Source organism: Amphibalanus amphitrite, unplaced genomic scaffold (genome assembly GCF_019059575.1).
Source record: "Amphibalanus amphitrite isolate SeventyFive unplaced genomic scaffold, NRLGWU_Aamphi_draft 000009F_arrow, whole genome shotgun sequence".
NCBI lineage: Eukaryota > Metazoa > Arthropoda > Thecostraca > Balanomorpha > Balanidae > Amphibalanus > Amphibalanus amphitrite.
This window is the reverse complement of record NW_024881505.1, coordinates 1,042,774-1,068,914: the sequence shown is the minus strand read 5'-3', so window position 1 is coordinate 1,068,914 and position 26,141 is coordinate 1,042,774. Positions and strand designations below refer to the sequence as shown.

Genomic DNA, 26,141 nt, shown 5'->3' with positions numbered 1-26,141 from the left:
TTTCGGCATGACTTCCACCAGTCCCCGCTCGCCGATGCCGAATAACTGACGCTCCTTTATTGTCAAAAACACCTGTGCTTCTCCCTCCTTTTCATACGGCACGTGCGGTTCGCCAGGGCCAGCCTCGCCCTCCGCAGGTGCGCTCTCACTCTCGCCGTGACGTCACAAACGTCGGTGCCGACGCCGCTTGGCAGTCGACGGGCAGTGGAATTCGGTCGGCGCCGGAGTCGTGAGTTCGAGAGGACTGCGGCAGCCGCGGCCGCGCGCTTCCGCCGCCTCTCCCGACAGGCGGATCCGCAGGGGTCGGAGCCGGTCAGGGCGCGGGGGCAGTGCGAGTGGAGAGGTGTGCAGTGACAGAGGTGGACAGAGGTGGACAGAGGTGGACGGACGGCGGGGATGTATGTGGACGGCCAGGGGCGGAGAGGCGCCGGGATGGCGGCCGCCGCGCTGATGACTCTCCTGTGTTTGGTGTATCGTCCAGCTGCGGCGCTCCCCAGTCAAATCAATGTCTGTGAGTATCCGAAAATGGTGCTGCTATAGTGAACTGGTGACAGCACGACTATATGAGCACTAAGATCGAGCCTTATCGTACCAGATGCCTGTCCTCCGTCCGCTTATTCATCCAACTCATGAATAACGATTTTAGACTGTTTTCCAATGGCGAACTTAGCTTTATCTCTACGAACAAATTAGCAATCGCTGTACCAACCTTAGGTTACACCACCTATTTGCACCATTTACGTGTTTAACTTCCACGCCTGGACCTCAGGTGATGTGTACCTATGTATGTAGATACAGCTGAGCTCCGTTTGCTTCATAAGCATTGCATTATTAAGCCACACCTGTTACAACAAGAGAGCATCCGCTAACCCTATCATACGAGTAGCATGCCGCTATTTGATTTATTGAAGAGCGCGATACAATACTCGTACGTATAATTGCATAGATGAAACTCGACGTGCATTTTTTGGAAATACATGTCGCTAAAAAAAGTACCTATTTGCGAAACAAAAAACATTGCAATTACAACCATAGCGACAAACATCAACGCTTTTACAACTTGGAACATCGACTAGGTATGCCGGCGTCGCTTCATGGTAGATCCGAGCCCATACTAAGAAATCGTCATTTTAACATCAGTCCTGTTGAGTCCTGTGACAGTGCACGATAAGAATAGTCAAAGTAAATTAGAGACTTTACCGATATATTTCAGGTAGTTACGTCCGTGAGAAGATGACAGATCAACTCAAAATGCTACTTTGTCAACGATTAACCCTCGCCGGACCCATTGGTTTTCTACATACGCGCCGGCCGAGGGGGGGGGGGGGCGGGTACGACCCCCCCTCGCCGTTTCGCCCCTGGTGGAGCTAGCGCGTCGCAGAAAAAACGAGCGTGTGCGCCGTTACGAGACGCAGAGATTGGTACCCGATTTTAAGGTCCTAGGTCAACCGGTGACTTCTGAGGTCAGGTCAAGTGCCCCAAGGTACGGTTCAGTTTTTGATGAATAACTTTGCAAAAAACGGCCACAGAGCCGCGATTTTGGCAGCATCGTGTTCGCCTCGCTCAGGCGCGTCGAATGATATACTTTTTGTTCGGGTCAGGTCAACTTGGGGTGTTGACCTCAGGTCAAGGTCAGGTCAGCACCCCCAGGTCACGAAGTTGGTCGAAAGAGGTCATGTCGCATATCATTCGATTCGGCAGGTCTTCCTGAGGCCATTGGTGGCTTCCGCGACTCGCTAGCTCAATTTGATCAAGAGTTATTGACGAAAAACTAATTTGACCTTGATGACGTCATAAATAACGTCACGCAAGGTCAAAATTGCAAAGGTGACGCATCTAACCTTGCAAGGAGTGCATCAAATGACGATTCTGTGTGTTTGAGATAGTTGGAGATCGTTCCCGGCGCCAGAATAGCAGTTTTCCATTCGGGCTCCGGTCACCGAGCCAGCTGGTCGGGTCAGCGCTCCGGGCGAGGTCACGGTCGGCCGGTGCCGGGATGGCTGAGTGAGAGTGGCCCAGTGGGTGCCCGGGCGGCGGCCGTGTGTGTGCGCTAAGCGCTGAGCATAGCGCTGAAGTTTGTGACGCCGACAGCGATTAGTAACAATTTTTGAGTGCTCAAACAGTGAGAACATGGTGGCGACGGACACTGAAAGTGGTGCCGAGGACAGTGTATTCACCGACGCCACTTCACAGTCGGAGACTGGTGCAGGGACCGCCGTACGCAGAAAACGGCAATTTTCTGTGCCGGAGATGGTGGCTCGCGCAGAGGGCAGGAAGTCCAAGCGACCGGCGGTGAGTAGACTGTCGAAGTCTCCGCGTGAGACCGCATCGCCCGGCGCAGCTGTGATGTCCGCAGAAGCCCCAGCCACCGTGGAACTCAGCGACGCCGCCATGTCTCGCATTAAGCAAATGCTGGATGGAAGCATCGCAACGGTCATCGCTGCGTTCGAAACAAAGTTCAACAGCATGCAGCAGAGAATCGACGTGCTGGAAGGAGAAGTTATGGACAGGGACGTGGAGATCCGTAGCCTGCATGAGCAGTTGGTGAGACAAGGAAAGGCTCTGGAGGAGCAGCAGGAGAGAACAGAGGGCATCGACCTCAACCGCAGACTCTCGACGCTGATCCTCACCTGTGACGACTTCATCTCCAAGACGACTGACGAAGATGTCGAGCAGAAGATCTCCCAGGTGCTGAACCAGAGGTTCCCGTGGCTCAACATGACGCCAAAGGACATCCAGTCGGCTCACAGGCTCCAAGCGAACAACAAAGTTATCGTTCGCTTTGTGAAACGTCGAATGCGTGACGCAGTGTACGAAGGCCGATTCGAACTGGTCAACAGGACTGCGCGCGACGCTCGCAGACTGTCACCGCTGTACATAACAGAGAGCCTGACTCCCAAGAATCGTGAGGTCTACTCTTACCTGCTGGAAGCCAGGAAACCCGTAAACGGAAGCAAGGTCGCTTCAGTCTTCAGTCGCCGCGGTCTGGTGTTCTGCCGGGTGGAGAGAGGAGGGCCCAACATCAGCGTGCCGGATCTCCAGCGAGCGCAGCGCATCGTGAGCGGGGAGCGCAGCGCTCGGAGACCGCCCCCGGGCAGCGCGCCCTCCCGGCCTCCGGGCGGCCCCCGCCCTCCTGCTCCTGCGGCGGCGGCGGGCCCGCCTCAGCCCGGCGACGCTCGTCCGCCGGCGCCGGCGCCTGCGGAGACGGTCTCGACTCGGCCTGGTGCTGCCGGCCCTGCCGCTGTTCCCGCTGCGCCCAACCCGTCTCCTCCCGCGGCGTTGGCGGCTCCGGGGCTGCCGGGAGCTGTGGAGCTGCGGGAGCCGTCTGGCGGCGCGCCGGCGGCCCGTCCCCTGGCGGATTCCCGTCTCGGATCCGTGACAGCCGGAGCGGTCCCTGGATCTGCGGCGGGAGCCGTGGTGGGAGCTGACCAGTGACAGGTACCGTTCTCATGGGTATAGCCAGTAGTCTGCCGCAGATCAATTAGCCTGAAATACTTTTGTGTTCGTTTCAATTACGCACTGCAATGTTGGTAGAATGTCGTTTATTGCGTTTCACAGAGCATTCTGCTTCTTCAGATTGGGTCGGGTAATATTAAGGGTAGTTTGTAAGCGTCTGAAGTACATGAAATCAGTACAGATTTCCTTGTCCATACGTCTGTTGCGATGTCGTTGCCGGCGTCTACGGGGGCCGTGCCGGTGCGGCGTCGCCGCCGGCGGGCGGGCGCAGTGGCTGGGCTCTGCCCGGACGACGCGCACCGGCTGCCGGCGGCCGGCCGCCCGGGCCGCGGCGCCTGGAGACACTCGGCTTACCAATGACGATGCTGCTTAGTTTAATCGTTCATAATATGTAGAAGCGGCTATTAGGAGGCTTACACTGTGCCGTTTTTTTGTTTTTTTTTTATATATTTCTAATGTGTTTGGTAACCCCATTCTGTTAAAAAAAAACTGACAAATTGTACCTTCACATATGAGGCCGGCCGAACTATTATACGTGTGGCCGCCCGGGTTCTCGGTTGGCCCACTGCTTCTGGCAATGTGTCAGACGGGGGAATGTGTCGGGGCATGGAGAGAATCGAAATTCATACGTCCATTTCAACCCTTGCTCTGTCGCGCCCATATCGTGCTTATGCGCCTGCCGCGCGCCCACTTCGCCGGCGCCGGCTCCGGCGCGCGCGCGCGCCGCGGGTGCGCTCGCGTGCTCGCGTGCGCTCATGCACACATGCATACTACCATCAGCACAGGTACACACAATACCTGCGTACACACGGACACAAGTAGCACAGTAACCACCCACACAACCAGTGATACGAGTGCAACAGTTCGACACAAGACACACCACCACACAGCACACAACACTTACACACATACCTGCGGTTCTCGGGATTCTGTTGTGGCCAGTCACAATTGCGTATGTTTAAAAACGAGCGTGTGGTTTGAGGAGTTAAAAAGTGAATGTATCCAGGTCAACTTAAAGAAGGTTGAAAAATCAGAAACCAAGGCATCAGTAAGTTAACTATATTTTCAATGAACTGTCGCGGTTTGAGTCAACAGGCCAAAAGACGTGATGTACTTCACTACATCCGGAATTACAAATTTAACATCGTGTTTCTGCAGGATACGCATATGATAGAACAAACGCTGCCATTTTTCAATAGCCTATGGAGCGGAACCGCCTATCATTCATGTTTGTCTGCACGCAGCAGAGGCACCTGCATATTGATTGACAGAAGTACGTCGTACAGCATGATAAAAAACATACATTCAAAGTGTGGAAATTATGTTATAGTCATTTGTAAAATACAAACTTACGTATTCGCGTTCATTTGCTTGTATGGTCCAAATAGAGATAACCCAACATTCTTCACCGAAGTATTCGAACATTTAGAAAACATTGAAGTAGATCACATCATCCTCGCCGGTGATATGAATTTTGTAGTCGACCCGGAAAAAGACTGTCTAAATTATAAGACAGAAAATAATGTAAATGCAAGAAAAAACTTCATACAACTTGCAAATAATTTTAACATGATAGATATATGGAGACAGCTTAATCCGAACAAACGAATGTACACATGGACACGTAAAAACCCCTTCCAGAGCGGGCGTCTAGACATGTTCTTCGTCACAAGTCACACAGCGAATGTGATTACAGATGCAAAGATCCTAGCTGGGTATAAGACGGACCACAATGCAATAACAATCACAATTAACGTACAGAATGAAGCAAAAGGCAATGGTTTATGGATGTTGAATACATCACACTTGACGAGCGAAACGTATATTCAAAAAATGAAAACATGTATCGTAGAAATCTTGAAACAATATGCAGCTCCTGTGTATCAGGAACACGTTTATAGCGACCATCATAGTTACCCATACATTCAGCTTACCATTGGGGAATGCTTATTTTACGAAACACTCTTGATGATGTTGCGAGGAGAAAGTCTGAAATTGTCCAAACAACATGCTAAGCGCATAAGATCAGAAGAAGAACATCTAAAACAAAAAATTATTACCGCACATGAAAAATTTAATGAATCCGGACTTGAACAAGACTTAGAGAATTTAGAACTCGCGAAAAGCGAATTAGAGGAATTGAGGAAACCTATAATAGAAGGACTTATTATTCGATCCCGTGTCGCATGGCACGAAGAAGGCGAAAGAAGCTCGAAATACTTTCTGTCTCTTGAGAAGAGAAATGGACAATCCAAATGTATACAATACATCAAAGAGGGAGATCGTATAATTACCCAAACAAAAACTATTATGACTGAATTCACCAAGAACTTACAAGCAAAATATAGGGACAGTAACACGAATACAATAAATAAGAGTATGATTAAAGCTAATATAACGAAAAAATTAATGCAAGCCGACATAGAAAGATTAAATTCTGACCTTACCATGGATGAATTAACATTAGCTTTACAAAGAATGAAGAAAGGAAAAACCCCAGGAGCAAATGGTTTCCCAGCTGAATTCTTCAGAACTTTTTGGAATGAAATTGGACCGTTCTTACACAGAGCCTTTGTTGCATCGCTCAAACAAAATCAAAATTTCCCATCACACCGGGAAGGCATCGTTAAAATGATACCCAAACAAGGTAAATCCCCGCACTCACTAAAAGGATGGCGGCCTATAACGTTATTGAATGTTGACTATAAAATAGTGTCCTCCGCAATAGCAAATAGATTCAGAAGTGTAATCAACCAGATAATTAGCCCCTCCCAAACGGCATATATTTCTGGAAGGTTTTTAGGTGAAAATACTCGTTTATTATTCGACACAATAGAATATGTAAAAGAGAAAAAGATGAAGGCAATAGTTTTAGCGGCTGATTTCGAATCGGCTTTCGAATCAGTATCATGGAATTATCTAAGATCTGTACTAAGGAACATGAATTTTGGTGATCAGTTCTTAAAAATGATAGACTTAATGTATTTGAATCCGAAAAATTACTCACGAATGATGATAAACGGACACTTAGGGTCCAAGATGGCAATAGAGCAAGGAATTAGACAAGGCGATCCATCTTCGGGGTATTTGTTTAATATAGCGGTAGAAGTTTTGACAGGTCTAATAAACAAATCCCAGAAAATTCAAGGAATCAATATATCGCCAACTAAACAGATACGTATTTCACAATATGCAGATGACACTATTTTGTTATTAGACGGCTCAAACGCTTCGGTAGCAGGAGCACTAGACGACCTTACTACATTTGCCGAGCTATCCGGGCTGAAGGTGAACGTAGATAAGACGTCATGCTTACCAATAGGCTCTCTTGGAGGAAACCAAATACCTTTCGATGTAAGAGTCAAAGTAGTCGACGAACTTAAAATTCTGGGAATTTACCTCAGCGCTAATACTAACGAAACCACTAGACGAAATTTGAGAGAAAAAAATTGATAGCATTCGTCGAGATATTGCACAATGGAAAAGACGAAATCTGACTCCCGTGGGAAAAATATGCATCATTAAAACTTTACTACTCTCAAAGATTGTTCACCTGTTCATTACATTGCCAAACCCTGATAAAGAAGAAATGAAACTAATTGAGAGTTTATTATTTAACTTTATATGGCAAAACAAAGGTGATAAAATCAAACGCACTAAATTGGTACAAACGTACGAACAGGACGGATTAAAAATGGTAGACGTGAAAGCCTTCATTGATTCGATGAAACTAACATGGCTGAAACGCCTGATGACATCTGAAGCTGACTGGACACAGTTAGCGTACAAAGAATTACCTGATGTTAGAAAGCTTCTTACTTATGGTAAAGCGAAGCTTGCTCTAGTCAAACCCAAAGTGACTAATGGCTTCTATAGGGACCTTATTGATGCACTCATGAGATTTTCTGTAGACTGTAAACACAGTAGTGAGGAAATTTTATCAGAGACAATTTGGTGCTCTGATCATACGAAATTTTCGAAGACTGTTGTCAAAGAATGGGATAGAAAAGGTCTCAGGTTTATCGGCGATTTGTTCGATAAAAAGACAGGAAATGTATACAAAAAAGAGGAAATCGAAAATAATTATGGCATCCAGATGACATTCCTGTTTATAGTACGCAGCCTTCCACTGTGTTTGCGCAACAGCCCAAATAATTTCGAAAGTCCGAACATACCGTTCAAAATAAACGCGGTGATGAACGAAAATAAGTTTTCGAAGTATTCTTACAATATTTTTGTAAAATCCCTGGCAGCAAAACACACAACAACTAACAAAAGAATCGAGGAAAAATGGAAGAATGACATTGGAAACTATATTATGGGAACATCAAGGAAACTGATTGATGCAGCTTTGTCTACATATTTTGTATTCTTTCACTACAGAATAGTTATGCGTACGTTCCCAACAAATAAATTGCTCCACGTTATGCAAATAGAGCCTTCCAACCAATGTTCCTTTTGTGAAGAATCTATTGAGACAATTATACATCTTTTCTGGGAGTGTCCTAAAGTGAAAATTTTCATAAAAGAAGTCCTGTCACATATTAGGCAAAAGTACAACAAAACATTGACAATAAACAAAACAATGTGGTTCTTGCTGAACGATGCAGATGACATTGAAGTTCTCATTATTACGCTTTGTAAATATGTCACACACAAAGCACGATTGAATAAAAGTAAACCTACCTTGAACGTTATGCTAAACGTATTGAGGATCGAAGCACAAAAAGAGTATATTTTATTCAAATCTAAAAACAAACTAAACGAATTCCAAACTAAATGGGGAGCACTCGAACAAATCCTCAAATAGGAAGCGTACATTCTCTGAACTTGCGACGGATAGGTGTCAGCAGCATCCCGGAAGCCGCAGGCACAATAAATCACGACATGAAAACAGGAAAGCGCGCGACACCCCCCCCCCCACACACACACCCCCCCCCACACACACACACACACACACACGTCCACACTTTTTTTTTAATTCGCGTCGTTTTTACCGAGGCCCCCACCCCTATGACCCATCCGGGCCAACCCGGGACCGGCCCCTGTGGGTCGGTCGGCTGGCCGGGCGTGCGAGACGCCAGCCGGTCTGGCTGACGTCTCGCACTCCCGGTCGGTGGCTAGGGAGCACCGCCCGACGGGATGAGTCGGTCGCCGGGCGGTGCGGGTGGGGGCTGGCCGGCCCGCCTGGAGGTACACCGGGGCGGTATCCCCTAGCCCTCCCCGGTCGGGGAGGCATCTTCTAGACCTCCCCGGGGCCGGGACGGTTGTCATATGGGTTAAGACACCGTCCCGTCCTGGCCAGGCGGGCTTTAGATACTTTTTATTCATTTTAACCATGCATTGGCTCGTGAACATGCATTGTGGTACAGTTTAACTGTCTTATAAGTGTATGAATAATGTATATGCAAGACACACACGCGCACGCTCACAAACTCAAACATACTGCACCCAATCATACAGCATTTGTGCATGCGCGGGCGCGGCCGCGCGCTCTTCTTGGCGCGCGCGGGCGCCGGTGTGGGCGCTGGTGGCTGGGGGCGGGCGTGCGCTGTGTGCGAGCGGGTGCCCTGTTTCAATAATATTGTAAACTGTTTTGCAGCTCAACCTTCAAACAATACCTACCTATTGATTTTGGTGCAACAGTGAAAAAAAAGCTTCATACCAAATGCTCGCCTTTTGTTTTGTTTTCTTGTTTATATAGTGTTCGCCTGTGTCGTCCATTGGGTAGGTCAGAGCGCCAATATGGAAAGATACGGGTCATTGTTCTGTGTTTGGCGTCTTCGTTGTGTTGTTGCGCATTGGAGAGGAACAATGTATGTTGCAGTGTGGCACGAAAATAAACCGTTCAACCGAAAAAAAAGAATAGCAGTTTTCATTTTCCCCCATTGACTTATAATGGTGAGGTCACGAAAATGACCTGACCTCATATGACCTTTAGGAAAAATCCGAGATATACAAATTGTGAGGCTCATAATGGATACTAGATCCTGCAAGTTTCATTTCCCTGTGACATCTCCTCTGGCAGTGAGGGCGTTGCGAAGTTGCGACATCTGAAGACCGTGCAGAGGTTCACTTATGACGTCATAGGTCAGTGACCTGACCTGACCCAAAAATGCGGTTGGTGTCAAAACATCTGGCTTGAATCAAAGGTCAGGTATGCCAAGTTTCAGCTCTCTATCACCAGCGTGTTCGGAGGTATCGCGAAAAACCCCTATGGGGGGGGGGCGGCACCCGCCCCCCCCTCGGCCGGCGAGGGTTAAGATAGATGAAACAAGTCAAAAAGTTTAGAGCAAAGCTGCGAAGTCTACATATAAATCACATCCGTTTTTTTTCGTTTTACGTATTCATTCCGTGTAGCTTATCGAAGTTCTATGCAGCTATAAATTACCAGGTAAATGCTCAAAATTCAACGGGTTAAATCCAAGAATACTTGACTTGCTAGTGCTGGTGCGTGAATAATGTAATGTAAAATATACTCTTGATTTTGCTTTTTACTGCTTTTTATCGCAAAGCTGTATCACAGCTAGGAGCGAAATGAAACAGAGTTGCAACAGTGCCACTACACAAGGCCCACATTTGAGCGATATGCATCCCCAAACTTACAATATGGCTAATGCCGCAAATGGGATGAAGCAGCACCGGCTGGAGCTATACTGCATAAACTGGATATTAAATGCAAAATGATTGATAAGCCTTACAGTCAATCGTATATTGATGTTCCATATGAAATCGTTTCGTTGACTATAATGATTATTATTGCCCAGCACCAGCAGCATTGCACAACGCACATGCTAGCAAATGTCGCAAATATTAACCCGCGCCCTGGTGGGGTCTGTTTATAACGCGACCTGGTGGGGGGGGGGGGCTATTTTTTGCCCCCCCCCCCTCGTATCTCCGTAACTACTGGACGGATCCGCAAAATTCAAACGGCGTTTGAAAGGCCTGTCAAATTTGTTGAAGGAAACCAAATTTCATTGACCTCGGGGTCACCGATGACGTCACAGGTCAGGTCAAAGATGAAATGTTTCACCGTTCACGGGTCTTTTAGGGAATGCGCTATAATACCGAGGAAAACGCATTTTGTCGAGAATCAGCGGTAGGGCGTCAGTTGCCTAGTAGATATGTTGCTATAAGAGGTCACTGGCAATACCAGGTCAGGTCACAGGTCAGGTCACCAAGGGTCACAGGTCAGGTCACATGAGCCCAACTTTACTAAGGTTGTGTGATACATGTTTTATGGCCAATTTTTCATTTCCAACTCAATGGTGTTGGTTATAAGACTATCAGGTACGGCTTAGGTCACTTTCTGGTGAAGTTCAGGTCAAGGTCAGGTCAAGGTCAGGCCAAAAAAGGTCAAATTTTAAAGTTGATAGTTTTGCATAAAATGGGTATTGATTCGATGCAACTCGTCACGGGGAGTCTAATGGTGGTCTTTGTTTTGCGCTACGGGGTCTAGAATTGCTAAAAATTGAGTTTGAAAATTTGACGTCATCAATTTTGAACAGTTTTTTTCGCTATAACTTCGCCAAAAAAAGAGGTATCAATCTCAAATTTGGTATGTGGATTGAAGGCGGTAAGGACTATCACATATATTCAGGTTTTTGCGAAATTAAAAAAACTTTTTGGATTTTTCGATTATTATGTTCAAAAAATCTATTTTTTGATTTTTGGGGGTCAAAATCCAAAAATTTCAAAAATCCGAGATAGCAGTTTTGTAGCCCTGTCCAATCTACAGCTTTTATGTCTTAATCATTTTTCTGTATTCGCAAAGCTATAGGCCTGACAGCTCTTCCCGCGAAACCTTTTTTTGGGTCGAAAACGGCAGAACATGACGTCACTCTGACGTCATTTCCGGCCAACCTATCATAGCCTTTGGAAAAATTTTTGGTCACAATGTGTAACATTGATGTCCGGGAGGGTACTGAAAGTTTGGTGACGATCGGCGCAGCGGTTCTGGAGATATATCGAAAAGTCTGAAGGGGGGGGGGCAAAAAATAGCCCCCCCCACCAGGTCGCGGGAGCACGGCCTCATATAAGATCGGACCACAATAGCCCGACGCCGCTTGAAATGAGTTGGGCAGGAGTTCCGAGTTCAATCCCTAGATCCTGGATTTTTTGTTATAAATGTAGTAATTTGATCATCAGACTTTCTGTATCCGCATTGTTTTATTTGCATTTGGACTTTTTCGATGCAACATGTTTCAGCCAAAGGCACCGGTAAACGCACAGTTCCAACTTCCATACTTGTCATAAATTTCCGATGCTAGCTCATTTGTCGATCGTTCATTGACGCAAACCCGTTCTTTTAGTCTCGAACATGACAGCGTTAGTAGACGCTATTTGTAGTTGTCATACATCGCCTATGGCCCATGATGACACAGAGCATTGATTCTGGTTGGTGGTATCGACTCAAACGTTGCCCCCTATCTCGCGCCTTCTCTGCCGTCCGTGTTTCGCACGGTGCTGCACCATATGTGAGCGCTCACGTGCCGACAGAGGTGCCGGCGGGTCAGCCGTCGACACCGGCACGGCCACTGCCGCTGTCGGAGTCCGAGTACATTCGGGTCGGCTTTCCGCCGTCGTGTTTTCAATAAACAGAGCCCCGGTGCGGGAGCCAGCCTCCGACCGCCGCAGGGTAAATATAGGCCACCGGCCGGGCCGCCAGGTTTCGCGCAGAGGCGGCGACAGGTGTCGGCACAGGGGAGGACCGAGATAAACGCATCGCTGGTTCCTTCCCTGTCCGATGGACCCGGGCCAATTTCGGAGACAGAGACCCGAGTGCGTCGTATGTCATTCCCTCAGATAATCGTCCCTGGACCCGCCCGTGGCGCAGGTGGTAGCACTGACCCAGAGTCGGCAGCCGTCCAGATGTGGGTAGAGGTTAGCTCGTCTGTCGGCTGTCGGTGCCAAGCACGGCTCCAACTGGGACGGAGCGGGCTGTGCCAGTGGCCGCGATCTCCGGGGGATGGGCCGCCGGATTGCACACTGCACAGTTCACACGTGTCTGGCAGAGATGAGGCTGCACGTGCGTTCACAGAACAGACAACGGCCCGAGATTCATTCACAAGCACGGTTCTCCAACAATGCGGATATTGATTGCGCTCGCAAATAACGCCTGCCGAAAACAAGGTGTGTCGTATGAATGCCCAAGGCAAGGAAAGCGTGTACCTACCTATTTATTTTCTTACTGACAGAACGGAATCTGCACACTGCGCCACGGTTCGGCATCTCTCAGCTGGGAAGGGCCACTGAGTCACGGCATCATTCAGATCTGGCCGGCCAAGATAAGCTCAGAGTGAAAAGTTTCAGAACACCGTCGACGAACGCCATTCCTACAAATACTTATATAATCCATCACTGTCATTAACAACGGACGCAACAATCGGGACTTGCGATAGTCATCGGACATTTTACATTGCTTTTAAAGGCCTTAAAATAAAATAAAAACAGACATGAGGCAAAAAGGCAAAAGTAACTCATTTATTGGATAAACATTTTTAGCCACGAAAACCTTAAACCGATTTGCTTGAAATCTTAAAACAAAGAAATGAAATGTCCAGTCAGAAAATAATTTCAACATCACATATAGTACGGAAGTACGTTCTTCCTGTACCGAATGTCAGCACGCCACCGGAACTGCCAATTGCCGCGATGACGTCATCTGTTGTCTTTGGCTGTCCGGGGACATCATCAGTCACCGGTCGGAGGTGATCAGCACCTGATACCACGGCGCGGGGAGACGGAACGTGATCAATATCCGCCGAACCAGGAGAACGTCGCCAGTCTCAAGTCTGCTCAGAAAACCAAACATACGAGAAAGGCTTGAGAAGGCTGCTAGTCTATCTTTGATATGGCCGTGATAGAAATAAGCAAGGCGTATGCCTAACGTTATGTGGGTTTGAAGTAATCGGTGTAATGTCTTGCCGCATCCGAACGTATTCTCTGCTTTTAATTCAGCCTATTTTTCATTACTGCACGCAACATTAGCTCTCTATCCCTGTTTTCGCAGTGGGTCTGTTTGACTCTGGAAGCCCCGGCGATATCCAGGCCTTTGAGAACGCCATCGACGAGATCAACAACTCGTACGACTGCCTGCACGGCAGCAAGCTGAACGGCATCAAGATCATTATCTACCCGGGGGACAGCTTCAAGGCGGCCAAGGAGGGTGAGACGGCGCGGGCGATGTGGATTTTTTCTTCTTCTAATGTTACCTTGTGCTGAAAATATGCAGACCTCCTAGGTCTATGGCTAAAAAACGAATCACTGTCTTACCTCTCATGTGACTTGTTCAAATTCACATTCGCCGGTGGTCTGTTCACAGTGTGTTGCCACCTGGAGCGTTGCGTTACCACCTGTCTGTCCACAGTGTTTTACCACCTGGAGCGATGTGTCCACAGTGTGCTACTACCTGGAGCGATGCGTCCACAGTGTGTTACCACCTGTCTGTCCACAGTGTGTTACCACCTGTCTGTCCACAGTGTGTTACCACCTGTCTGTCCACAGTGTGTTACCACCTGTCTGTCCACAGTGTGTTACCACCTGTCTGTCCACAGTGTGTTACAACCTGTCTGTCCACAGTGTGTTACAACCTGGAGACGATGGGCGCGGCGGCGGTGGTCGGTCCGCAGGTGTCGCTCACCACCTCTCGACACATCCAGTCGCTCTGCCACAGTCTCCAGGTGCCGCACCTGGAGGGACGCTGGAGCTACCCGGTGCCCTCCAGCTGGACCCGGGAGAAGTTCACAGCCAACTTCTACCCCACGCCGCCAGATCTCAACCAGGTCAGACACACCGTGCCACTAGATACGGGTTCAATAATTCATTTAAATTTTATTTTAACTATACTCATTTACATTCAGGCTCCAAAATCATGCCCTGAATGGTGATACTCATCACCTTACACCGATGTAGCCTTACCATGTCAAATATTTGCAAAATAATCGGTATCTTTCACCATAGCGGGAAACTTCATCCAAATGGCTGGGTTATGCTGTCACGCAGCACACGCTTGTATTGCGGGCTAGTCTACCGAGAGTTACCATAACCGAAGATCGCACTGCAGGCCCCATTCATGAGGCTGAGGGTGACTGAAAAAGGCTCAGTTACATTATGCTTCACCTGTGTCAAATAATTTTCAGTGAAATAAGCTGTTTCTTCTGCACAGACATAGCTTCCTTGACCAGCAACGTCGCGCCTTTTCATAGTTTTTTCCTCAAATAAAACTGTACTGAATTACGGCTAAGCATAATTTAATTGTGTTTGCAGGCCTACATAGCGCTGATCAAAGAGTGGAATGCCAAGGCCATTGCCGTAATCTATGAGGACAATGACGGCCTGATCCGTCTGCAAGAGGCTCTCACCGATCTCAGAGAGCCAAAAGTTCATTTGGCCCAACTTCCGAACGATCCCAACCGAGATTACAGGTCAGTCGATATCGGATGTTTTATGTGACTTGTCTTAACCCTCGCCGGCCGAGGGGGGGGGGGCGGGTGCCGCCCCCCCATAGGGTTTTTTCGCGATAGCTCCGAACACGCTGGCGATAGAGAGCTGAAACTTGGCATACCTGACCTTTGATCCAAGCCGGATCTTTTGACACCAACCGCATTTTTGGGTCAGGTCAGGTCACTGACCTATGACGTCATAAGTGAACCTCTGCACGGTCTTCAGATGTCGCAACTTCGCAACGCCCTCACTGCCAGAGGAGATGTCACAGGGAAATGAAACTTGCAGGATCTAGTATCCATTATGAGTCCCACAACTTGTATATCTCGGATTTTTCCTAAAGGTCATATGAGGTCAGGTCATTTTCGTGACCTCACCATTATAAGTCAATGGGGAAAAATGAAAACTGCTATTCTGGCGCCGGGAACGATCTCCAACTATCTCAAGCACACAGAATCGTGATTTGATGCACTCCTTGCAAGGTTAGATGCGTCACTTTTGCAATGTTGACCTTGCGTGACGTCATTTATGACGTCATCAAGGTCATATTAGTTTTTCGTCAATAACTCTTGATCAAATTGAGCTAGCGAGTCGGGAGAAGCCACCAATGGACTCAGGAAGACTTGCCGAATCGAATGATATGCGACATGACCTCTTTCGACCAACTTCGTGACCTGGGGGTGCTGACCTGACCTTGACCTGAGGTCAACACCCCAAGTTGACCTGACCCGGACAAAAAGTATATCATTCGACGCGTCTGAGCGAGACGAACACGATGCTGCCAAAATCGGCGCTCTGCGGCCGTTTTTTGCGAAGTTATTCACCAAAAACTGAACCGTACCTTGGGGCACTTGACCTGACCTCAGAGGTCACCGGTTGACCTAGGACCTTAAAATCGGGTACCAATCTCTGCGTCTCGTAACGGCGCACACGCTCGTTTTTTCCGCGACGCGCTAGCTCCACCAGGGGCGAAACGGCGAGGGGGGGGGGGGTCGTACCCGCCCCCCCCCCCTCGGCCGGCGCGTATGTAGAAAACCAATAGGTCCGGCGAGGGTTAACTAAAAACGATGTTCTGACTCCAGGGTGCGCTATGATGAAGCTGGTTGATCAATTAGAAATACATATGCTGATAAATAAATAATACACGAAAATAAGTATTTCATGCGTTGCAACTTCATTGCCTGCGATTTCCACTTCCATTTCGTAATATACGTGTCCTTTCAGACCGTTTCTGAAGATGATCAAGATGACGATGCGGATCCGCCATCTTGTGATCGACTGTCGCGCTGAGCTGATCCGTACCATCATGGACCAGGCCAACCAGATCGGTCTTGTCAGCGAGTACTTCAGCTTCATGTTCACTTCCTTGGTAAGTATTTTCAGGCACGCTATATAGGAATTGCAGATGAAATTGTACTTAACTAACTTACAAATGCGTATTCTTGACTGATCATCATTGCGAAAAACTTGATAAAATAATTCATTTTTGATATTTCATGTATTTCAAACGCTGTGCGCTCCGTCCCTGCGTTGACCCTCTCGCCTATATTCGCAGGACCTGCACACGGTGGACTTTACGCCGTACCAGATCCAGCAGGGTCGGGTGAACATCACCGGGTTCCGGCTGCTGCGCGAGGGCTGGCGCCAGAGCTCCGACTCGTGCGCCCAGGGCCAGGACTGGCGCACCAACATGAACCAGCTGACGGTGAGCATCGCGCTCATGGGACAATGATTAGTGAATACGCCGGCTAGGCCAGCGCTGGGGCCTTGTATGCCGTATGATGCCTATGTCATGGTGCGATTTTTTTTTGTAAATACTGTGCAATGGTGTCTTATTTGCATTGCTTCGATCTTTTTTTATACAATTTTTTAGATAAGCTTCTTTTTCGGTGTGTTTGAACTTCGAAACATCTTATAAACGAGCATCTTTGCATCGTTGCGTCAGTTTCTTCTTTTAGATTTAGATTTTAGCTAACAGGTGATCTCCATTTAACTTGACCTGCTTTTTTCAGACGACGAGTATGCTGATGTACGACGCCCTACACTCGTTCGCCCGTGCCCTGAGGACGAGCGAGCGAGAGGGTCCGATCAGCGTCCCCACGCTCAGCTGTGACACGGAAAGGGGCTGGGGCACCAATGGCTCGCAAATCATCAGACTCATGCTGCAGGTACGGCTGTACATATACTGTACAGCCGTATTTGTACGGCTGTACAAATACTTCTTGGATTACGCACGTTTTCATGTGCACGCCTACCTCTCAATAATCGAGAAAGATAAACATTATTTAGGAAATCGAAATAAAAACATTCAGAATATCTCACAACTCCGGTCCAAGTTGTGTGAAATTACATCTGGATGTTGAGCTTATAAGCTCAATGAGACTATAGTCTCCATCTCTCCACGCCATTGTAAGACCCCCTTCTGCTCCCCTTTCCCGCAGACGCCAATGATGGGCCGGAGCGGTCTGATCCGACTGAGTGAGTTCGGACGGCGGGACGACTTTGAGCTGGATGTGCTGGAGCTGGGCGCCGCCGGACTGGAGGTGGTGGGCTCGTGGTCGCGCGCCGGCGGCGTCAACTACACCCGAACCTGGGGCCAGAAGACGGAGGAGATCGCCACCAGCATGTCCGGCAGGACGTTCAGAGTGGTCGTCGGTCTGGTGAGCGGTGGGGATCACCGGAGAGGGATGGCCGAGCAGCCTGACGGATTTGCCGGAAAGATGTCCTGCACTTCACCGTTTATATCGCAAGCTTTTGATGCAACACTTATATGTAACGCACACAGTAATGTCGTTCACGTACTGCACATTCAGATGCTTTCAGCAACATCTTAACAGCAACAGAAACTTTCAGCATGACACGTTCTTACAATTATGCGCGCAATATTGGCGGTGTGGGTTAAATGCATCGTAAGCAATATTTTGACGTGCTATTAACTACTTTCGTTCGCATATACCTGCCACTGCACCCATGAGCCTGTCCTTTTTTGAGGTTCGTTTTTCATATTCTTGTTCTTTTTTTTCAGGCCAACCCGTATGTGATGGAGGATAATACGACAGAGTCGGGGTTCAGTGGTTTCTGCATTGACCTAATGGGGGAAATAGCAAAGAAGAAAAAGTTCAAGGTTGAATACCACGTCTCCCCAAACAACCAGTATGGCACCTTCAGCGAAAAGGAGGGACCATCTGGGATGATGAAGGAGCTCATGGAAAACGTATGGATTGCCGACGTTTACATATTTATTCACACGAATCATGATTTGCCGTTCGTTGTCCTCGAACGGCCTTGTTTTAGTTTTAGTTTTGGTAGTTTTAACGCCTTGGTTTTCCTCATCTGACAAAGATATCTTTTTAAGAGTACGCTCGCAACTTCGCGATTCACTCAAATAACGTCAGCATCAATATAACTTATTTTTTTCAAGAGCATGTACAAAATGATAAGACTCCAAAAAGCACGGGTGCCAATGTAAACATGTGACGTATTTGTGCCTCTGACAGGCGGCTGACATGGCCATCGCTGACCTGTCCATCACGCTGGATCGCGAGAAGGGCGTCGACTTCTCGATGCCCTGGATGAACCTCGGTCAGTGCAGCTGCTGTCCGTCTAAACGTCCGTCCGTCCGACCCATCATCGATGTGTCGCGGTCATAGATACAATGCCAGTCCTGCTTGTAATACAAAACGAACATTTTACTCGGTTGCATACTTAAAAACGTCTTTAGGGCTGGTGAATGAAACATTTGCATAGGATCTTAGCCGACCATACTTTGAATTAGATTTACGTTTGGTCTTTCATTTATTCAGAGCTAAAACATGTTTTTCATCATCTTCTACAATCTTCTTCTCTCTACAATCTACAATCTTATGTTTAATGACGGTCAGAGATATTCCTTGCGCCTCTTTATCACGTTTTTATTTTTATAGAAGTTCACCTGTTCAATCCCGCCAAACAGACGAGGAAACTGTAAATAATCTCGCGTCGCTCGTCGCCAGGCATTAGCATCCTGTACCGTAAGCCGGTGAAGGCGCCTCCGCAGCTGTTCTCGTTCATGGGCCCGCTGTCGACCGAGGTGTGGATCTACATGGGCACCGCCTACCTGGGCGTCTCCGTGTTGCTCTTCATCCTGGCCAGGTGATGTGACGATCGGCGGGTGGAATAGGCCTGAGGGGGTACGAAGGGAAATGTGCTTGAAAAAAGGACAGATCACAAAGAAACTCAAAGGTTGCAAAAACATCACATCCAAATGCATAGTCTCTCGTGTTATAATTGTTTAAAATTTGCTGTTGCTTCAAGTTCAATAAGTCAATTCAACGAGTTGTTTTCTGTCGACCTTAGAATTTCACTGGGTTATACCCCATTAGAGATGTCAATCGGATACCAACTTTTTGGCATACCGATACCAAACCGATACCAACTCGGTATTTGGTATTTCAATCCTAATGTGTTTGGTATTTTGTTGGTATCATGAACCCTCGTTAATGTTTAAGAGGCTAAGAAATCGGTAAAAAGTTGGTATTTTCCTCTTGTTCCCAAGTTGGTTTGGTTTCGGTACTTCTCCACGGTTTTGGTTGGTATTTGGTTTGGTATCAGTATTCCGATTTTCCGTAATTGACATCACTATACCCCATATCTAAAAATATTCGCTATTTTCTACAAATGAAATATGAAATAGTTAAAAGTAACGTTTCAGCATTGTTCCTGTCAATGAGTTACATAAGAGATAAACGTTGCTGCTTATAAATAATGAATCATTAGACACTGGCGGATCCAGAGGGAGGGGAGGGAGCAAATGCCCCCATGGCACCCGAAATCGACGAAAATTTGCGTTTTGTCGAGAATAAAACGAAAACTAGCTTTAATGCGGGGACGCTAATTTTGAACTGCACAACAGTGCGTAAGGAGTCGAAATCAGATGAGTTTCTGGAATTTCGAGAAACTTTTGGGGGGTATGCCCACCACAGCGTCCAAGACCGCCTTTCTGGATCCGCCGGTGTCATAAGGTATCACAAAAATTGACGATCCTGAAATTTGCCTAATTTTGCCAATGAAATGACAGGTCCGTTTACCAATCGGTAAGTGTTTACCCCGATTACTTAGCTTTGATTTCATTAGAATTATGATCACCAAAAGATATTGCAGGATGCAAGTGGCCAGTGGTGACTTAATGAAACTGGATGTTGATGTGTCGGCGTTTTGGTCGTTTTACACAAGGGCTCAGAAGGTAAAACAATCGTACAGCAATAAATGTGTGTTAATTTAGGTATAAGTCACATACCAAAGCCTAGTCTAGAGCAATCTTCCTAATCTGAATATCGGAGCATCCATCCATTGCTCCCACGTCCATGCCCCGTTGCCGGGGGTCTGACGTAAGCTCCCTCCCTCCCTCCCTCTCTCTGACCTGGCAGGCTGGCTCCGGAGGAGTGGGACAACCCCAACCCCTGTATCGAGGACCCCGATGTCCTAGAGAACCAGTTTACCATGCTTAACTCGCTCTGGTTCACCATAGGCTCGCTCATGCAGCAGGGCTCGGAGATTGCCCCCAAGTAATTTCACGTGTACTGCACGCGCCGCGGCGCCCGTGTGCGCGTGCGGTGCCGGCTGCCGTGTGCTTTGTATACCTGGCCTTGGTTTGGTTTCTGCCGCCACCGTGCGCGGAGTGCTATCGGTGTTTCTGGCGCCACCGTGCGCGGAGTGCTATCGGTGTTTCTGGCGCCGTCTGCAGTGACCTATATATACGCTGTATGTATCTATTTCTTTTGGTTTCTACTTTCGCCCTGTACCCCTTTCTCTCTTTTCTTTGGGTGGTGTGTGACTTGCGTGCTAGTGTTTATTTTTCTGCCACTGTTTCATGCTACACCTGCTTTGCAGAAAAGACGGAAAACGATCAAAAGTTTCATATGCAAGCAGCTCTTCTGTTCCTAAAATGTGAATGGAAAATAATTGCTGAATTCGGTGGATAAAGTGTGTTCATTCAATAGCCTACATGTTATCTAAATTTCGCTATTGTTGCAATCTTGTTGAGACGTGCTAAGAGCACATACATTCCTGTTGCAGCACGTAATGCGAAGCCTTATATAAGGTATAAGGCAGCATTGCCTAAAAACAATAAAGCCCTTGAAAATACTGTCTTTCGCCTCCTGTCATTACCCACCCTGCTTTGTGGGCCCGAGGTCCCGATGGCTCGCGGTCCTCCTGTACAGACCAGCTCGAGCCGGGCTCGTGGGGCCGCCCTGCGAGCGCGACCCTTGCCCCGACCCTGGCCGGCGCCGGGGACACCAGGCGGCCGCGTCCCGTGCCGTGTCCCGTGCCGTGACAGCCGTGTGGCCCGCAGGCTCAGCCCCCAGGAGTGGCAAGAGCCGGGCGTGTGCAGTATGGCAGGAGCCGACCCAGACTTCCTCGAGAACGAAATGAACCTCCGCAACTCCTTCTGGTTCACCATTGGGTCCTTGATGCAGCAGGGGTGCGATATTAACCCCAAGTACGTGGCAGGTCATCGCCACCGCCAGCGTAGACCGCATCTATAGTGCGCGCAACCATAGTCGCCTGTGCTCGTTAGGGAAGGCGTAAACGCGTAGTCACATGAGGCGGCAGTGCGAACCGGCGGCGAGCCGCAGCTGGTCGCCCCGTAACTGACACACGTAACACCAGAGTCGTCTGACCGTGATTAACCCTCCCGGTCTCCACGGCATGTTACCCTAATCAATGTCACACATTAACAGACATTCGGACCGTCAGCTTGTCCATCAGAACTGGTCTAAAAATTGCCAGATAATTCGGAATGGTTTTTATTGTCAAAAGTTAGCATAGCTATCTTCTCCATGTAAGAAAAAAACGTTCAATCGAACGGCGTCGTGTTGTATTCGTGGAACACTTGATTTGTGATGCTGCTTACGCTGAATTACGTCCTGCTTTTGTGCCGTTGTTCTTAGGCAATTCGCGTGGAAACGCTTAGCTTGGTCATCGTTACACGTTGGTGCGAAGGTAGTTGTGGCTGCTTCGCTGGTCAATTGATTATTCGATTCCCTATTCGCTTTGAACCTTTGCGAATGATGATTAAAATAGCCATTCACAAGAAAAGTATGCGCCTGAAGATGGACACAGATAGGCTGTCATTTGTAACACAACGACATTGAAGAAGACAACACGTCGGCAATGGAACAGGCTCGTAATGAAGTTATCCTAAAATGCTCATGCGTTCAAAATTCGTCCCATTTATTACCACTTGCTACATTTAGTCTCAACATTGACTTCACAAAATCGTAAATGCCTAACATGAAAAGGTACATACTAACTAAAAAGTATTTCAAAGCATTGTCGAGCTGTAAAAACACGAATAATGTACGAGAAGGTATACCATTTTACCTATTCACGATTCGCATAGGTATTCTTCATGTCGAATCTTTTCTCATCTGCGATTATATGCTTCGACAAGGACAATCTCTTTTATCATGCGAACATGCGGTCCTCCAGAAAACAATTAGAAGCCAACAAACCAATAAAAAGAGTAGTGCCCCTGGGTTCCAATGATACGATAACGACTTATCCTCACGTTAGCCAAACATTATATCCCACTTGTAAATAAAGTTAGAGCATGCGCTGCTTTTTGCATGGAATTTGCATGGGTGTTATGCATGGGATTATATGAGCTCTTCTTCTACTTCATTTACAGATATTTCGTGAACGAAGTGTTACTATTTATAAATGTCGGCTAACAATGGATTTAACTTGATTGGGAATATGGCATAGAGCTATGCAGTATAATGATTAATAAATATATGTATAGTTATAATTTTTCATGCATTCCAATTGCTTCTCTGCATATTGTTCACTCGCCTGTCAAACGCAGATCTGCTAAATTGGTATCACTATAACTTTCACACTGTTTTGAATCGTTCCGAAATCAGTCGAGCCTCTAGCCGCGATATCTCGCGGTGAGACAGCCCCTCCACCCGACAACCCCTGCCGACGACCCCTGAATCTGACCGTGACCCGTGTCAGGGCGGTGTCCACGCGCATGGTGGCCGCCTGGTGGTGGGTGTTCACGCTCATCATGATCTCGTCCTACACGGCCAACCTGGCCGCCTTCCTGACCGCCGGACGCATGGAGACGCCCATCAAGTCGGCAGAGGATCTCGCCAAACAAACCACCATCAAGTACGGCGCCAAGAAAACCGGATCCACCAAATACTTCTTCCGGTGAGTAGCGCAAAGATAAAACCTTCGGAAGGTGGTGTCTGCCCTCTAATGATATAGCATTTAATGTTTGGATAGTTGTGAGTGCGAGCGACCTCGCCGTTATACATTCATGTCGTTGCTTCCTTAGTTCATATCTATCCAGCCAGCCAATGATAATTGTGCCCGACAGCGACTCGAGCAAGGAGCTGTACCGCCGCATGTACAACTTCATGGAGTCGGCGCGGCCCACCGTGTACGTGGACTCGTCGGACGCCGGCGTGGAGCGCGTCATCAAGTCCAAGGGCTTGTACGCCTACCTGATGGAGTCCTCCGGCATTGAGTACGTGCTGGAGCGCAACTGTGAGCTCACCCAGGTCGGTGGCCTGCTGGACCACAAGAGCTACGGCATCGCCCTCCAGCCCGGTGAGTCTGAGGACAGTGCAAGTCCCTACTTTGCCCTGCTGGCGAGAAAGGGAGTATGACTGAGGGTAGCTGGTGAAAGGTTAAAAAGTCATGGTTACAGGACGTCTACTCGTAGCTGTATACGTCCATACACTTTTTTCTCTAGAAGATATCTTGCGTATATCTACACTTTAATGTTGTCGACAGCTTATTGGTTGTGCCCATGTGAGTAAAGGCATGATTGAATTTCAGTTGAGACAAGTAAAATAACACGGAACAAAAATGATAGACGAACGCTCGTCTATCAGCGTTCGTCTATCATTTTTGTTCCGTGTTATTATAAAGGCATGATTGATTTTTGACGGTAATAATCTTTTTGGGATTTTTTTTTCCTATAAGGTCGTGCTTACATGTATCGATGCTTCACAGGGTCTCCATATACAACAGTTATTAATTCGGCTATATTGGAAATACAAGAAGAGGGAAGACTTCTCGAACTGAAGAACAGATGGTGGAAGGCCAACACACCGTGTGTGAGTCTTTCACTCTTTGCAGCTGGCCCATTGATAGCGTATGTCATAAGTAGATAAGTGCACAGATGGGAAATAGTTCGACTGTACAATACACGTTACAGTGTTAAGTTCGTTTCCAAAATATGTAACACGGGTCCCTGGTATTGAATGATTCGCTAAAACAATTCTTCAAGCAATAAACATATAAATAATTTGAGTGGGTACTAAGTCTAAGGCATGCCTGGAACCGTACTATTTCGATAGCAATAACGTTTTTCATTCTTCCGATCTGAGGCCTGCACTTGTAAAGCATTGCTTCAGCATTGAGCTGCATTGACATGACCCGCTCCCCACAGCCCGACGACAACAAGGTGAACGCCAACGAGCTGGGCATCGACAACGTGGGTGGCGTGTTCGTGGTGCTGCTGGGCGGCATGTGTGTGGCGGTGCTGATCGCCTTCAGCGAGTTCATCTGGAAGTCGCGCAAACTGGCGCACGCCGAACACGTGAGTCGACACTCTGTCAGTTGTCAAGTAAATGCTTACTATCTTCTGAGCACAACTTCTTCGCATTTATATCATTGCAATATATACGCCATAGTCCATAGTATTGAATATTTATGCTCATTTAACTTTTTTAAATTTAAAATGGAAGTTAAACATTGGGAAAACTTGCCTAAAATAGCGAGTTCCTCAGGATGTTAGAAGTCATGCCTATCGAGAGCCAGGCCACTCACGCTGCTTTATCAGCATCGCACTCATTGAACGGCACTAATCCTTCCCCGTTTGTTGACAGACCTCCCTGATGAACGAGATGGCCAAGGAGCTGAAGTTCGCCTTCTCGTGTAAGGGCTCGTCGAAGCCGGTCTCGAAGCCGGAGCCTCTGCGGCCCTCTCAGAGCGCCACCTACCTGTCCAACGGACCCGGCAACTGGAACGCCGACGTCACCTTCGAGCCCTACCAGCGGAAGCCGTAGACGGTGAACGTGCTGCAGTGGTGTGGGGAGTATAGGAGAGGATACACGGGGCGAGACGTGCTTTACGTGTGGAGTCTGTGAGTGGTGAGGTTAATGTGAACTGAATGCTAGTGGTGCGGAAACAAGGGTATGAGCTCAGTGAAATGTGTAGAGCATTACTATCCCCATCGACATGATTAGTGCGCGACATAAGTGTCAAAAGTGTGGAATGCGCTGTCGTGTTCGAAGTAGGAGAGAGTTGCTGCCAAGATGGTTAGTGAGCTGAATAGTGCATTGTTGCTGTTGCTCTGGAGATTCGCAGAGAAAAGTGCTATATCGCTGCCTTCAGTAGTCATGGACGTGAGAAATGCTGAGGTGGTCGGTTGTAAACGAAATAAGTCCTCCTTTTCATAGGATTGGTAGCATTTTTTGCAATAAGTGTACGACGTATGCGTTATCATTGCAGGTTTAATAAATCCCTTAGTATTGCTGACATGTGACCTAGTGCACAGTTGTTCATGCTAATGTAGTTGGCTATGTGTATTCAGCCCCGAGCATGTTCTTTTTACTATACTATACTATATTTATTTCGTAGGGCATTGTTATTTGTTTGTTTTAGTTGACCTGTGAGCCTTCTGCTCATGTTTAAGATCACCGTGTCTCGTCAACACAGTCGTATATGAACCTTGATATGGATAACGTTTAAGATTATGCAGATATATCCTACCTACCGTAAATAAACAAGTCAGTCTCTCGAACTTATATTTTTGACCATATAATTTTGATATGCAATTCGGCAGCGTCTTGCTGCCACTCTATGGGACATGGCTGAAACAGGGAGCAGTGTCAGTTCATAACTGATGATGCTAAAAGCTGTCAAGTCACAGAACTCTACCTCACGACAAATTTCGAAATCCCATATTTCCTAAGGTCTTTCTAGAGTTTCAGAAGCAGAGTAGATTGCAGATAAACAGTCACACGACTTCTCTCTCTCTCTCTCTTTCTTTCTCTCTCTCTCTCGCTCTCTCTCTCTCTCTCTCTCTGTCTCTCTGTCTCTCTCTTTCTTTCTTTCTTTCTCTCTCTCTCTCCCTCTCTCTCTCTCTTCCTTTCACCTCTCTCCCTTTTCTGCTATCACTATCGCATTTCTGATTCTTTATTTGCGAGATCGGATATCGGTAAAAATATATATTCGTTCTC

General features: G+C 47.6%; 1 protein-coding gene across 5 annotated transcripts; it reads left to right on the top strand.

Moving 5' to 3' along the window:
* On the top strand, nucleotides 1-25,702 carry LOC122380168 (glutamate receptor ionotropic, kainate 2-like). 5 transcript variants are annotated; one of them, XM_043363062.1, is made up of 17 exons: nucleotides 1-511; nucleotides 13,469-13,624; nucleotides 14,038-14,240; nucleotides 14,725-14,882; nucleotides 16,126-16,270; nucleotides 16,457-16,606; nucleotides 16,914-17,069; nucleotides 17,343-17,561; nucleotides 17,927-18,115; nucleotides 18,399-18,483; nucleotides 18,894-19,032; nucleotides 21,233-21,379; nucleotides 22,900-23,097; nucleotides 23,267-23,499; nucleotides 23,908-24,011; nucleotides 24,347-24,496; nucleotides 24,786-25,702. In XM_043363062.1, exons 1-17 carry the CDS (start codon nucleotides 397-399, stop codon nucleotides 24,963-24,965), a joined length of 2,727 nt encoding a protein of 908 aa, XP_043218997.1. In that variant the 5' UTR covers nucleotides 1-396; the 3' UTR covers nucleotides 24,966-25,702. The 5 variants fall into 5 exon arrangements, with proteins under 5 accessions (XP_043218997.1, XP_043218998.1, XP_043219007.1 ...); XM_043363063.1 differs by lacking the exon at nucleotides 21,233-21,379 and adding an exon at nucleotides 20,307-20,444 and having other exon boundaries at nucleotides 200-511; XM_043363082.1 differs by lacking the exon at nucleotides 1-511 and adding an exon at nucleotides 2,221-3,438.
* The last annotated feature ends 439 nt before the right edge of the window (nucleotides 25,703-26,141 follow it).

Excerpts from the sequence above, each read along its gene's own strand:
- LOC122380168 (XM_043363062.1), top strand. The coding sequence starts at position 397 with ATGTATGTGGACGGCCAGGGGCGGAGAGGCGCCGGGATGGCGGCCGCC. Across the intron at positions 14,883-16,125 it reads GATCCCAACCGAGATTACAG|ACCGTTTCTGAAGATGATCA; the intron begins GTCAGTCGATAT and ends GTGTCCTTTCAG. Across the intron at positions 21,380-22,899 it reads GGGTGCGATATTAACCCCAA|GGCGGTGTCCACGCGCATGG; the intron begins GTACGTGGCAGG and ends GACCCGTGTCAG.